At 38.7% G+C, this 12,597-nt stretch overlaps 1 protein-coding gene across 1 annotated transcript in view; it reads right to left on the bottom strand.

The window, feature by feature from the left end:
• The window catches only part of LOC134359176 (anoctamin-2-like), a 130,433-nt gene that overhangs the window by 14,263 nt on the left and 103,573 nt on the right, over positions 1-12,597 (bottom strand). The window contains exons 18-23 of the mRNA XM_063072127.1: positions 12,512-12,569; positions 12,282-12,382; positions 10,269-10,420; positions 5,267-5,419; positions 5,100-5,152; positions 2,778-2,956 (exon numbers count right to left, since the gene is read on the bottom strand). Of these exons, the coding sequence (XP_062928197.1) occupies positions 2,778-2,956; positions 5,100-5,152; positions 5,267-5,419; positions 10,269-10,420; positions 12,282-12,382; positions 12,512-12,569 (696 nt within the window). The remainder of the gene's footprint in view (positions 1-2,777; positions 2,957-5,099; positions 5,153-5,266; positions 5,420-10,268; positions 10,421-12,281; positions 12,383-12,511; positions 12,570-12,597) is intronic.

Here is a 12,597-nt window from a genome sequence, read left to right as displayed (position 1 = left end):
AAAATATTCAATCACTGGAAATCTGAAATAAAAAAAGAAAATGGTGGAAAACTCAGAGGTCAGACAGCACCTTTACAAAGAGAATCAGTTAATGTTTTATATCTGAGACCCTTCCCCAACTCTGAGAAAGAAGTTAGTCCAGTCTGTATAGTCTGGTCTACTGGGCACATCCCAGTAACCAAACAATGCAACATCATACAGACTTTACAACATTGGCAACACATTACACAAAATAACATAATCTGTCCCTTAAAAGCTACATCATTTCACCCTATCAGAAAACTTTCATAATCCACCCATTGCCCTCTCCACCCTCTGTAATACATGAACTAACTTCTTTCCCAGTCCTGACGAAAGATCTTGGACCTGAAACGTGAACTTTTTCACTTTTCGTAGATGCTGAACATATTCTGTATTTATTAGATGCTGTGAACTTTGGATTTGGAGGTGGTAACATTGGGTGGGGACTGGGGTGGGGGCATCTTTGTACTTTTAGCATATCCCTAAATGTGAAAGCAGAGTAGAGCCTTGAAGCTGTCCAGTTAAATTTATTACCACTGATGCGTGTCATGGAAAGTTGTTGTTCTGTGGCAGCAGTACAGTGCAAGACATAATCATTGCTATAAATTACAAAAGTGCTCTACAGCAAAATGCCAGGACAACTACACTTAAAGTCAGTTACTTTCGCCAAGCAGTAAAACTGATCAACACCTCCATCCCCACCACCACTACTTTATCATTTCCTGTCAGAGTCTCCTTATTTACTGAAAGACACTTCTGTGCCTAGCGACACTTTATGGGCATACAATCAATCTATGAATGTAATATCTTATGCATTTGTATTTATTCTATTTTTTATTATTGCATTCCTTATATTATTGTATTTTTTTGTACTGCATCAGATCAAGAGTAGCAATTATTTTGTTCTCATTTACACCTGTGCACTGGAAATGACATTAAACAATCCTGAAAATAAATAACTTGTGCAAAAGACAAGTAACAAGGTGGTATTCCTGAGTCCATGAATCACTCAGAAATCTGATGGCAAACAGGAAGAAACTGCTGTTAAAGTGCTGAGTGTGGGTCTTTGTGTTCCTGTAGCTGCTCCCTCTGGAGTGATAGCTTGGAAGCTTCAGAATAATGATCAGCTCTCTGGAGCAATCTCAAAAGGAACTTATGGTTCTGACTAAGAGTGCAGAGTTTCCGGGCACAGTCCAGTACTAATGCATAAAGAGTTGACAAGCGAATCTGGAAATGAACACTTCAGTATCAAAGCTGTTTCCTTGAATGTCAAGGAAAGGCTTCCCTCGAGATTGTTGATAGTCTGTTTAGCAAAAGAGATGTAAGCTCACTTACGAATTTTGCTATTCTTTTGCTAAATGAATTGAAGGCTTTAGCCATAACTCTAGCAGTGAACAAAGATTGAACTTCGTTGACCCACCTCAGAACCATAACCTGAAGAGATGCAAGTGACCTCTTGTGTCAAGTGGTGGCAGATATCGGAATCAACCTTAATCAGAACCTGTTACCCGCAGAACCTGCTGGCTACATTTCATCAACGGGTACCACTTGATCAATGCTCTCACCTTTTCTTAGCCTTATCATCTATCCAACTCTTGGATGGAGATGTGCAAAGGAGATGATCTCCACCATCTCCTGATCATTGAGTCAGCCACACGTAGAAGCCAAACTGCTTCATCTCCAGCTGTGGAAGGGCAGAACTCAGCCATCGGGGCATGAGACAGGAACTGATAGTAAAGGTGTGTAGAGAGCAGAGGACGGATGGAACACTTTGATTCAAGTGCCAACTTTGGTGTTCTTTGTTACCAGAGAGATGGTTATCGTCTTCAGGGGAATGTATACACTCACACTCTCCGTTACATTGGCGCCGCAGCGGTGGAGACTGCAAGCAGCTTCAAACCCCTGAGAGTGTACATCAAACACATCCTCTCGTGGCCCTAGAACCCACCCTACACAGTCAGGAAAGCTCACCAGGAGGAGGCTGAAGAGAGCTGGACTTTGCACATCCATAATCACGTCATTCTGCAGATGTGGAGTAGAGAGCATCCTTACAAACTGCATCACTGCTCGGTACAGAAACTGCGGTGCAGAGGATAAGAATGCTCTACAACTGATAATCAAAACTGCCCAATGCATCACTGGCACCACCCTACCCACCATCGAGGACATGTATACAGAAAGGTGTCTGAAAGGGCCAGTGGGCAGAATCTTACATACCCTGCTCATGGACTGTTTGTCTCACTCCCATCAAGGTGAAAGCTACATAGCATCTAATCAGGACCACGAGACTCGAAAACAGCTTCTCTCCCCAAGCAGTAAGACTAATCAACCCACTAACTCCACTAGAACTTGACTATTTCCTGTCAGTATTCAATAGGTTTCAATGAGATCCCCCCTCATTCCTCTAAACTCCAGTGAGTATAGGCCAAGAATCAAATGCTTCTCATACATTAACCCTTTCATTCCCAGAATCAATCTAATGGACCTCCTCCGGACTCTCTCTAATGCCAGCACATCCTTTAATAGATAGGGGCCCAAAAATGCCCAGAATACTCCAGTGAGATCTGGCCAATGCCCTACAAAGCCTTGGGATTACAACCTTGCTTCTAGTCCTCTTGAAGTGAATGCTAACTTTGCATTTGCTAACACGGTATATTGGAAAGTTATATCTCAGCTTGAAGGTTAGAATAAGGCAGGCCTTTTCTGAGAAAAACAGTAATCAAGCATCAGCAACAGTTGAAAATATATTGAATTACCTGCAGACTTTAATATTGGTGAAATGTGATGATTGGGGATGTGTGGTCTGTTGAAATTCACTGATATTGAAGTATGACAAGGTATGATTCACAAAGCCATGCATACTGCCATCATCACTGTACATGTACTGGTAAGCAAGGCGTGGGATGAAGTCTGATGTGATAGCGATTACAAATGCCTGGATGATACACAAATAAAATATTTTAATGCCATAATTCAACAGATGCAAGATCAATTCCAATGTTAAACTAAATAGGGTTACTGTTTTCTCTCAGTAATGGACATTAATTTGTTGTAGAATTATATGAAACAGGTATTCACTAACAGCTGCACACAGAAAAAATCCTTTCAGTCCATTGGGTCAGCAAGGGTACATTCAAATTTGTCCCTCTCCCCTGTTCCTTCATTTATTTATCCAACTGCATTACAAAGACATATTAAACATACATCCACTGTCGGCTTAAGCACTACTTTCCACTTCCTCTCCAAAAGACATATATTCTGTTATTGGTTCTTTAGTCAATGCTCTTAGGTCAGTGGTTATTGGCATGTTAGTTATTGGAAGTAATTTGTCCTTAGGTACTCCATTTGCTCCTTCATAATTTTATGAATTACAGAGGCATAGAGTCATAACAGCACAGAAGGTGAATATTTCCTTGATTTTTTATTCTTTACTCTAATATTCAATTCATGTATCATGGTCCTACACCATTCCTTGGAAAACACCAGTAATCACCATTTTCCTCTCCAAAAAACTACTTGCTTTTTGTTCATAAGCCAACTTTTTTGTTTACCTAAGTCAACACTGATCATTCCACTGCATTTTTCTAACGAGTTTTTTATGTGGTACTTCATTCACACAGTTTCTCAAAACCTATATAGATACTATGATTGCATTCCCTTCTATCAATTCTCTCTTGCCTTCTTTGATTTAGAGACAACCCCAACTTCTGTATGACTAATCCATCACTTCTGGGACTTCTAATAAACTTCCTCGTGCCGTCTCCAAAGTCTTCATTTTTTTGTGTGCCTAAAATGCAGTGCCCAAGATGGATCAAACCAGTGTTTATTATAAGTTTGTATAAAAGTCATCCCTTTACTTGCTGTGCTTATATCATGTGGAATGATTGTTAATCATAGCACATATATCATTACAGAATCTGAATATCAACAGTACACATTTGAAATTTTACATTTGGACGGTCTGTTGCCAAGAAGGGCATTCTCGTCCTTTAATTGTCCACTCTGTTGTTTCTGTAAAATCTGTTCAATAGTCCAGAATTTTGGTGTGTGGATGCTGAGTACTTTGAGAAGCCTGACCTAGGGCCTGATTATCTGAATAACTCAGGATTAGAGCCATTCTTCAGTTTCAAGCATAGTTCTCCCTCTGCCTTGAAACGTCAGATCACTATCTACAAACAGGAAAAGGTGCATCCCCTAATGCAACATTAAGGGAAGGCTTTCCACGGCACAGTCTGCCTTAGGACATCTCAATTAGTCCTGAAATGAGATCAAGATTGTTTCTTTTTCACTAAGGAAGTTTACATTGAGCTCTGCCAATTTGTTAATTTTACTTCCACAAGGGAATATATTCATTAAGTCAACAAATCTAACATTGGCCTCAGTACATCAGTGCAGAGTGTTCCTTATAAATCAATGCTGGAAAATATAGCTTCCTGCACAATTTACTTGAGTTTTTGTTGATGGATGCCACAACAGCATAAAAAACTATGAAGAAATAAAGAAAATTAATGGACACATAACAGGCAGAGCCTGTGTTAAATTTGCTTCAAGTTAAACAAACACAGGAAGTCACTGTTTGAACAGAAAGTCAACATTTCTAGAACTTTCAAATTAAACCTGCCATGTAAGCAGTTACATCATTTGACTTTGAAGGAGGCTATTTGGCTCATCGGGTTCCATCGGAGAAATTCCTGAGCCTCAAATTCACCTCTCCTTATTTCCCAGTACCTCTTTGACTTTTTTTCTTTCATAATCAAACTTCCTTTGATTCTTTTTTCACTTACAGGAATCGATAACCTTGCAGGAGGGAAATGAAGCAACTAGTGAAAGCCCATACAGTCCCAGAAAAACAACTCCACTTGTACTGCACTCCAGGATTCAGGGTTTATGAGTAGAACCAATAAGAGCAGAATTTTCCATTCACAGTTTAGATAAATGATAATTATTCTGATTTTACTCTACAAATTGTTTAATAAAAAGGCAATCATTTGTGTCACTTCAATTATGGCTAAACCCTGTTTCATATAAATGAAGATTCTATTTGTTTAGTAAAGTTAGCAGAAAGTTTACTGACTTACATTGATGAAAACTGAGAGTTTCCCCAGTCCACTCAGAATGTTATACCAGATGCCTATTAGATAAAGAAGACACACTTATATAAAAATACAAGACCATCAGTGCAAATCACATTCACAGGCATGATTTCCAGTGAATTGTAAATGCATATTTTTTAGTGCAGACGTACCTATGTCTTTTGCACGCTCTGCATTTGGCCTTCTTAGCTCAGTGACAAATTTTTTGGCATCCAGCCGTATTTCAATGATGTTGTTTAGAAGCGCAAACAATGGTGCCAAGGGAAAGGATGCGACAAAAAGCGTCACAAAACCAAACTGGACAACTGGAAAAAAATAATGTTTATTAAAGCCTCTCAACGTACACAATTTCAGTTCTCTGTATCATTCAGTTAAGTGTGGAGTAAGGAGAACAAAACGTTGGTCTCTACACTACCCGCACACCACAATAATTGATACCATTTGTGAAATCTACACCATCAAATTACACGGCTTGTCCGACAGTATCTCCCAAATTTCTTATCCTTATCCGTCTAAAAGGAGAACAGGTGCTTGGGATTGAAATCAACTGTGTTCTCCTCCAAGTCGTCCATCATTATGACAAGGCGATACACCGGCATTCCTCCAAGGTCACTGAGTCTACGTTGTGTAACCTACTGCTTAACAACTTTCAGACAGGCTGCAGTGATTCAACTTTCCACTAGGTTCTCAAGGACAGTTGGATTTGGAGAATAAAAATTCCCCAGAAAATTATGTCTACATATGCTTAGCCAGCCTCTTCTTAAAAGTATTGGCACTATTCACTTCATCCACTGCCTGTGGTGGTGACTTCCATATTCTCAGCATTTCTTGAATAAAGAAGTTCCTTTTGAATTCCTTGTTGGATTTCTTAGTGACCATCTAACATTGATGGCCCTTTGTTATGCTCTCCTCTCATTGGCAAACATTATCTCTCTATTCACTCTGTCAAAAAGCATTCCATTTCCTTGATCTCTATCAGGTCATCCCTATGCCTTCTTCTCTTCAGAGGAAAGTAAGCCAATCTGTTCACCTTTCTCTGACCCTGGTACCATCCTTACACAGCTTCTTTGCACCTTATCTAATGACCCAATTTCCTCATATAGAACAGAAATCAGTATTGTATGCAATAAACATTATCTAGCTTAACCAAGGCTTACACAGGTTAAGGAAAACTTACATTCTTTATAATTACATACATAAACCCTGCTGCCTAGTTAACCTTGGCAACCAGTGATAGTAACTGTCAGTAATTAGTGTATTGTACTCCAATATCATTTGTTCCTCTATCCCACAAACTCACATCTTCTAAATTATACATGGTCTCCCAATTTTTCCTCCTGAAGTGCAGCAGGATGCACTTTTCAGTGCTGAACTTATTTTCCCATTATTCACCCATCCTGAGTATTCCCTCACATCCCAATGTGTTTTCATCCATAAATTCAAAAATTTAGAATGAGGTTTTATCCTCCTTTAGGTTTTAGATTTTTTTTCCAGGATAGGAACATTGCTATTAATGTCAGTATTTACTGTCCAATCTTCTTTGCTCCTAAAAATAATGGCGGTGAGACAACTTCTCCAACCACTGCAATCGTTCTCATGGGAATTTCCTGGATTCTGTTGGGCTGGGAGTTCCAGGATTTACACCGGGCACTAACAATTTATTTCATAGTCAGGATGGTGTCTAACTTGGAGAGAATACGTAGGCCTTCAGAACTGCAGCTGGTGTGCTATTTGGAGCGTACCCATTGCTGAACCTAGTGCTCTCAACCACTTCTTGATATCACATGAAGTGACTTAAACTGATGTAAGATTGGCTTCTGGGATGGTGAGTCAAGAGGAAGGTTATTTTGCTGAAGATGGTTATGAATTCTTCAGCTTTAGTTTCCACTTTCATGCAGGGCCCCATCATTACAGAGACTGGGAAAGTTTTCGGAGATTTTTAATTGTCCCCTGCTCTTCGGAATTAGATATAGCCGGGCAGCAGAGCTTTAATATGATGTGTCAGATTGTTTAACTTCGTTTATTGCATGTTTTCCCCCTGTTTGGCATAAATCTACTCTTTGTGTTGCAGCTTGATCAGATTGGTAGTCTATTTTTATTTTATTTAATGCATACTGTTCCACTCCTTTCAAATTGTTCATCACTCATCATACTTCTCGTTTTGAATGTCATGTTCACTCTTCTATTCCTCCTAGAAAATATTGATATACAATTATAATTTATCATTTCTTCCATTTTCCTGCTGTTACTTGTACTATTGTCTCATCTGCCCCTTAATGGCCTTTTCCACATCCTCAATCTTCGTATTCTATTAATGCGCTACTAAAATAATTCTATTATTTTTATGTTCCCTGATAATTTAACTTCACCATTCCCCTTTGCCTTCTTAATCATTTCTTTTACTTCTTTGAATTCTTTCAATTTCTTCTTAACAAATACTCCCAAGCGGTCTATAAACACTTTTTTTTTTAGGTACACCTGCTTGTTAATGCAAATATCTAACCAGCCAAACATGTGGCAGCAACTCCACTCAAAAAGCATGCAGACACAGTCAAGAGGTTCAGTTTTTGTTCAGACTGAACATCAGAATGGGGAGGAAATATGATCTAAGTGATTTTGACCATGGAATGATAGCTGGTGCCAGATGGAGTGGTTGAGTATCTTAGAAATAGCTGATCTCTTGGGATTTTCACACACAACAGTCTCTAGAGTTTTTCAGAGAAAGGTGATAAAAGCAAAAAAAAAAAAGCCCACTGAGTAGCAAAAGCACCTTGTTAATGAGAGAAGTCAGAGGAGAATGGCCAAACTGGTTCAAGTTGACAGGAAGGCAGCAGTAACTCAAATAACAATGTATTACAACAGTGGTGCGCAGAAGAGCATCTCTGAATACACAACATGTTGAACCTTGAAATGGATGCAGATGAACAAACCAGGTTCTACTCCTGTACTAATAAGTGGCCACTGATTGTATTAAATATATGTCTCTTTCCTCATCACCTTTGTTCCCTCATATATTCATTCATCTTGATTCATGGTTATTTTAATCATTTTACTGGACTGTATTTTGCCTGTACCCTATTGAGCACCATTTTATGTTTTCCATTATTGTTCTACAGTTTCATTTTCTCAATATTTTTGCTCACTAATTCTTCTTAAATTCTATTTTAACACATCAAAATCAGCTCTACTCCAAACCATTAACCTGACCTTCAATATGCTTATATCTTCCACTATTGTCATCTTCAAGTGTATCTTCTCCTTGCTGTTGCACCTAAAGAATACCGCTTAGCTCACTGCTCTACTCCTTCTGCACCCACGACTGTGTGGCTACGCACAACTCAGATGCCAACTATAAATTTGCTGAATACACAACTATTATTGGCAGAACCTCAGACGGTGATGAGAAGGTGTACAGGAGTGAGATAGATCAGCTGGTTGAGTGGTGTCACATCAACCTTGCACTCTGTTTCAGTAAGACAAAGGAATTGATTGTGGACTTCAGGGAGGAGAAGTCAAGGAAACACACACCAGTCCTCATTAAGGGATCAACAGTAGAAAGAGTGAGCAGTTTCAAGTTCATGGGTGTCAACATCTCTGAAGACCTATCTTGGACCCAACATATTGATATAAAGAGGTCATGACAGTGGCTATATTTCATTAGGAGTTTGAGGAGACTTGGTATATCGCCAAAGACTCTTGCTAATTTCTACAAATGTACCATGGAGATTCCAACTGGTTGCATCACCATCTGGTACAGCGGGGCCACTGCACAGGACTGGAAAAATCTGCAGAGAGTTGTAAACTCACTCAGCTCCATCATGGGCATTAACCTCCCCAGCACTGAGGACATCTTCAAAAGGTAATGTCTCAAAAAGACGCCATGCATCGTTAAGGACCCCCATCACCCAGGACATACCCTCTTCTCATTGCTACCATCAAGTAGGAGATACAGGAGACTGAGGGCATACAGTCAAAGTTTTAGGAACAGCTTCTTCCGCACCACAATCAGTTTCCTGAATGGACAATGAACACATGTACACTACCTCACTATTTTGTCTCTCTTTTTCTTGCTCTCTTTTTGCACTACCTATTTAGTTTAATTTATATATATATATATTTCTTATTGTAATTTATAGTTTATTATTGTTATGATGTATTGCAATTTACTGCTGCCACAAAACAACACACATCATGATATATGCCAGGGATATTAAACCTGATTCTAATTCTGATTCTGAAACATTTAGGTCATTGTGCTTAGATATTCCCCTACTTTTATTTCTTTTATTTATTCTGCTTTATTTTTTATTATTAGATTCAAGAGATCCTACCCTGTTGCTTTTTTTTGTAAAAGGAGTAAATAAGAATCTTGTATATATTGTAGGGACTCGTTCTCTGATTGTCTTTATCTACCTCTTCTTGCCTATCAACAACGCGGGAGATACAATATCACAGAATAATTACTTTACATTTTTAAAGAATAATGGATTTGTTTATTTATTGCATTGCCTTTAGATCATGTGTCCTCTTTGTTTATCAGCATCATGGACTCAAGAATTGTCTTCCTTACAAGTGTCTCTGTTTCTACTACCTTATAATCACCAAAGTTGGCTGTACTCCAATTCTGAAATATATAAACTCACATTTCTAATTTCTCTGCGCTCATGTCTCTGTAATCCTAAATATATCTGGGATTTGTGATTTCCTCCAGCTCCCCTGCTTTATTATGGACATTGTACATCTTGCTACACCCACAGTCTAATTCTTCTTAATTCAAATCAAGTTATGGAACTGGAGGCTAATAAGATGATGATCTTTCTTATTAGATGTCTAAATCTGTAACATATTTCACGCCCTTGCTATCAATGGCTTTCCATACTTTACACTGTTGTTGCTCTATTTCATTGAATTCAGTGGGAAAGAAAATTCACTCCTTCTCACTGTCATACAAAATGAAAGAAACCCCATCCTATCATGCGAACAGCCCGAACTAGCCGTGAATTTGTTTATCTACTAATTAAATTTGTGAAATAAGTGTCTTATTCTGCAATGTTTTGTTCATCTCATGCAACAAACATTTCCGACCACATTTCAAAACTGGTAGATCCACTTGAAAGTATATAAGCAAGATTCACAATCAATAAAAAAACTCACTCATCTCCATATACTCTGGCGTCAGACCAGTAAAATGCTCCAAATTATAATCCAGATCCCATTGTTGTGGTTCCCTAATAGCATCTGGGATACTCGATATGTTGGTTTCAGTCCTTTCATCCTTTAGCTTTCTGAACAATTTTTTTATCCTCCTGTGAAAAAGCCAAAATTAATATTTCTGTAACTGAGGCACAAAATTGGAAACATGACCTTTGACAAGATCATGCATTTGGTGCAGCAGAGTGTCAACTCCTCTCTGAAATTATAGCAATCTAAAAATTTAAAAATTAAAATGGGATTAAAAGAGCATTTTACAGTCAAATTCCTTCATGTCTGCAGTATAAAATGCTTGAGCACAGTGGGGCTTTTACCTTCTAATTTGACATTTAATTCAATTTTGCAAACATCCTATCAATTTTTTTGTGTAGCTGCATAAATGACCTTAAAGCTTTCCGTAACTCATTATAAAATAATGTTTGTCTTTCTCATATTTATATTTCCCATCATGATTGCAACCTCATCATTGTTCAAGATCAAAACACAGTCCAGGACTGTAGCCCATTTGCTTGGTCAGTCATTCTAAATTCATTTCCTCCACCTTCAAATTGTTTTCAAGCTCGACAACGCCACCCAAGCACATAATCGCTTATCTTGTAACAGATCGAGGAGAGTAACAACTTGGAACATCATCACCAGTAATTTCTCCTCTAACTCAGGCAACATCCTGACTTGGAAATGCGTCACTGTTACCGGCTCACAGCCCAGCATTCTGCTGGAGGATTTCTTCCACTGACAGCTTGTAACAGATGAAGCTGGCATATCATCAACAAGTGCACAATTAGCAACACTGCCAACTGGCCAGTGGTGCTGGTGCCTGCAACCCAAGCATCCTGAGTAATGAGGGCTCCTTGGCATCTCTAATTTTGCCCAGCTTTCTGCTCCAGCACTACCTTTAATCAAAAAGTTTGCATCCTGTGGCACCTATAATAGAACATTCTATCTAAGACTCTCAGTTTTCCTTTACTAATTGAAAATACTCAGAAATTTTGCCCTCAAATAACCCTTCTCCTTCACTAAGAGTCTTGTCGCCTTCACCATTATGACTACAGAGTGCGGCAGCACAGTAGCATATTGGTTAGCACAAAACTGTACCGTACCTGCAACAGGGGTTCAATTCCTGTCCTTGCCTGTAAGAAGTTTGCACATTCTCCCCGTGACTATGTGGGTTTCCTCCAAGTGCTCTGGTTTCCTCCCACAGTCCAAAGACATACAGGCTGACAGATTAATTCGGCATTATAAATTATCCCATAATTAGGCTCGGATTAAATCAGGGGATTGCTGGGTAGCGTGGCTCAAATGGCTAGAAAGGCCTGTTCCATGCTATATCTCAATAAATAGATAGATGGATGGATGGATGGATAGTTCAATAGATGAATAGATGGATGGATAAATGAATGAATGAATAAATAAATAAAGGCATTTTATTACATTGAGAAATGTCATATAGTTGCAGGCTTAATCTTTCAGTTTGGAAGAAACTTCTGGTCTGGCTTCAAATCTTACTGCTTATCTCAGTGTTCCTCCTGAATATAGCAAGATATAATCGAACGAGTTCCCACCAGTATTTAGCACAAGTTGCAAATGTTTATGTCTGACTGTTGACCAGGGTCCTCAACTCTGTTACACATTACTTAAATCAAGTCTAATCTTGTTCTTCCTGAAGAAGACAACACTATCATGACTGTAGGTAGAAACTTGGTCAAAGGATAGATCACAAAGCATATGAGACCAATTTTCCCCTCTATATTATTGTCCTGAATTAATGCCCATACATATATCAAAGAGATATTTCAGGTCTATAGATATAGTTAGTAACTGGACAAGTTCACCAAGTGTTGCCTCGGCTTCCTTGCTGCCTTGCATACAATATATGAAGTTGCAATATGAGGTAAAGAAATATCCTTTTGGTTAGAAAACAGTTGAAGAACAAACAGAAGCAGTGATAGTACGTACGGAACTCCAATTTCGAAGAGATTGTTTTGAATAAGTTGCTTTCCAAGCATAATAATGCTGAGCTGGATACAGAGCTCAATCAGACAACCTCCAGGGGCGCACTGGTTAGAAGTGAAGGGAAAGTGAAAGTATTTTATCTTGAAGCATATAAAGCATTAAATTTTATATAATGAATTCCACAGAATTATTCAATGCTACAGTAACACCGTGCATAAAATTTGTCCTCCTACCTCTTCCATTCGATAGTTGTGAAAGACATAAACATATTTCCCAGGTCGACCAACAAACCTGCCGTGGAGATATACTATTATCATGT

The sequence above is a fragment of the Mobula hypostoma genome, chromosome 20 (genome assembly GCF_963921235.1).
Source record: "Mobula hypostoma chromosome 20, sMobHyp1.1, whole genome shotgun sequence".
NCBI classification, from domain to species: domain Eukaryota; kingdom Metazoa; phylum Chordata; class Chondrichthyes; order Myliobatiformes; family Myliobatidae; genus Mobula; species Mobula hypostoma.
This window is presented reverse-complemented; position numbering and strand designations above follow the sequence as displayed.